The sequence below is a fragment of the Limulus polyphemus genome, unplaced genomic scaffold (genome assembly GCF_000517525.1).
Source record: "Limulus polyphemus unplaced genomic scaffold, Limulus_polyphemus-2.1.2 Scaffold11131, whole genome shotgun sequence".
Taxonomy (NCBI): domain Eukaryota; kingdom Metazoa; phylum Arthropoda; class Merostomata; order Xiphosura; family Limulidae; genus Limulus; species Limulus polyphemus.
This window is the reverse complement of record NW_013676741.1, coordinates 7,098-9,559: the sequence shown is the minus strand read 5'-3', so window position 1 is coordinate 9,559 and position 2,462 is coordinate 7,098. Positions and strand designations below refer to the sequence as shown.

At 30.1% G+C, this 2,462-nt stretch overlaps 1 protein-coding gene across 1 annotated transcript in view; it reads right to left on the bottom strand.

Annotated features, from left to right (window-relative positions):
* Nucleotides 1-1,042: 1,042 nt before the first annotated feature.
* Nucleotides 1,043-2,462, bottom strand: part of LOC106476653 (gamma-1-syntrophin-like) — a 6,454-nt gene continuing 5,034 nt past the window's right edge. The window contains exons 3-4 of the mRNA XM_022380464.1: nt 2,188-2,298; nt 1,043-1,738 (exon numbers count right to left, since the gene is read on the bottom strand). Coding sequence (XP_022236172.1) covers nt 1,637-1,738; nt 2,188-2,298 — 213 coding nt within the window. The 3' untranslated portion in view covers nt 1,043-1,636. The remainder of the gene's footprint in view (nt 1,739-2,187; nt 2,299-2,462) is intronic.

Genomic DNA, 2,462 nt, shown 5'->3' with positions numbered 1-2,462 from the left:
TAAATATATATATATATTATTCATTCCTTTTTTTACATGTTGTTAAACTGCAACATGAGTTTTATTTATCTCTTGCTCTGACAACTCCCTCCCACTTTTTACTGTCAGGTTAATAGAAAGAATAAGTCTTTCCAAAATGATCGTGCTTAAATAAAAAGGTAATTCATCTTTAGGGTTGTGGCCCTTATTTATTTCTCTTCCCACTGAACCTAATGAAATATGTATAAAGTTGCCAGTTATTTACTGTTCCTTAAAAACAGATACTTACAATCATTTCTTGTAGCTCTACTTCCAATATACTATAATTATTAACTTCTTTAAACTCTACATCTTCACTAAAGGATATCAATAAGCATGCTGTACACTTCCACAAATGTAACATTTAAAGTAATAATCAATTAATTATGATAACAATGATTAATTTAATTTATTTGGAAACAATAATTTCTTAAAAAATTAATGGCACTTAGCTTATGAAGGAAAGAAAAACAAACAATGATCAGGGCAGCTTAGAACATCATCAGCCTAGTAACAGTAATCAAGAAAATATCCAAAAATTAAATTTTATATATTATTCTGATTAAACATATCAAGAATTAGACTTTACACCGTGTTTTATGATGTGAAGAAAACAAAATGTAAAAGATGTGTATCCTGTAAAATGCATAATGACAAAAAACAACATATTGTCATCTAATCTGTTTGTCAAATAATTATATATTGCAGTTATTACACAGTTATATTTTGCTATGAAAACACTTGTTTGCATATAACTTTTTTTTTATCACATATAGATTGAAATAATACAAATTTTGTTCCAAGAAAATTACTTGAAATAGTAGACGTAGCTAATACTGGTGCTTAGAAACGTAAAGGATATTTTGGGTAGATTCTGATTAAAAAGTTAGCACACAGGATCACATACAAAAGTTGTAATGGTTTTCAAACGAGACCCAAAACTCGATGCTTTCGAATAGTTCACTATTCTTCTTCAGAAGAATAAAGAAGAAGAAAAATAGTGAACTATTCGAAAACGCTCGAGTTTTGGGTCTCGTGTGAAAACCATTACAACTTTGGTAGATGTTTGTTTTGTTTTAGAGATTTTGGCACTGTATTTTTCAAGTTAGTGAAATAAAAAGAAACTAAACACATAAAAAATAAAGCACTAATAGAATAATTACTACTTTTAATTTCCATTATAAAAGTAACAGATATGTTAAATCAATTCACACGTAACTTTAAATGTATTGTATCTAGTATTGTAGTTCAAATCTACGGAAAAAAATGTACAACTTAAAGCAGTTTACATTTTTAGCTAGTCATTATTTCAAACTTTATGCCAATAAACACTTAAGTTGTATCGTCAATAATACTGAGATCAACAGGGCGAAACTGGTTTCATATGATATCAATTGAAAGGTACCTGTAATTATGACAATGTAAAACAAACTTTCTGATCATGTATTTAACGAATAATAAGTTTACTTGTTTACTAAAACCTAATCCTATCAGAGATTTACAGAATAATGATGAGTTTTACTTTTTTTCTCACAACAAAACAGCACCTCATCAGCAGAATACGTGAGCTTAGCATTTTTGATTTTCTTCTCTTAAAGAAACTCGTAACTAGATTATGTCATGAGCTATGAAGAAACCCAGGATCTACGGAGGTAACTTTGGCACTGAGGAAAGCATGCAGACAGAAGAGAAGACTGTGAAGCGAAGATGACTCTAGTTCCTGTAGAATAAGATAAGGCTCACATTGGTAACTTGAATTTTAAAGCTGACTTGTTCTCAGATTGCCAGAAAAAATGCTAATTTCAGTTACTACAATTCTGTGTTTTGATGGACCGTATCAAATTCTTGTAGGAACATGAAAATCAGTTAAAAATTAACGAGTATTATTTCCCCTTATGTTAAGAGTTAAATATAAATGACCTGAAGCCGACATTACCTTAAGTAGCAACAATATACTCACTTGAACCTCCACCTTTCTAGTTTCTGGATTGCCAGAAAAAAATGCTAATTTCAGTTACTACAATTCTGTGTTTTGATGGACCGTATCAAATTCATGTAGGAACATGAAAAATCAGTTAAAAATTAACGAGTATTATTTCCCCTTATGTTAAGAGTTAAATATAAATGACCTGAAGCCGACATTACCTTAAGTAGCAACAATATACTCACTTGAACCTCCACCTTTCTAGTTTCTGGATCTTGGAAATGGAGTTTCAGTTTGTTCAGGCCATCATCTGAAGAGGACTTAAGTTGTGAAAACCGATATTTCCAAACATACCACTGGAATTGTACAATGTTAGAGTGAATTTGTTAGTTTTGAGCTTACAATCACTCTCATGCAAGTTGATGAAAGCAAAATCTACTTTACAGGCTGGTTTCATGTTGTCTATTAGTAAATGTAAATATTTATACAAACAATTTATATAAACAAATGACAGTGTAAA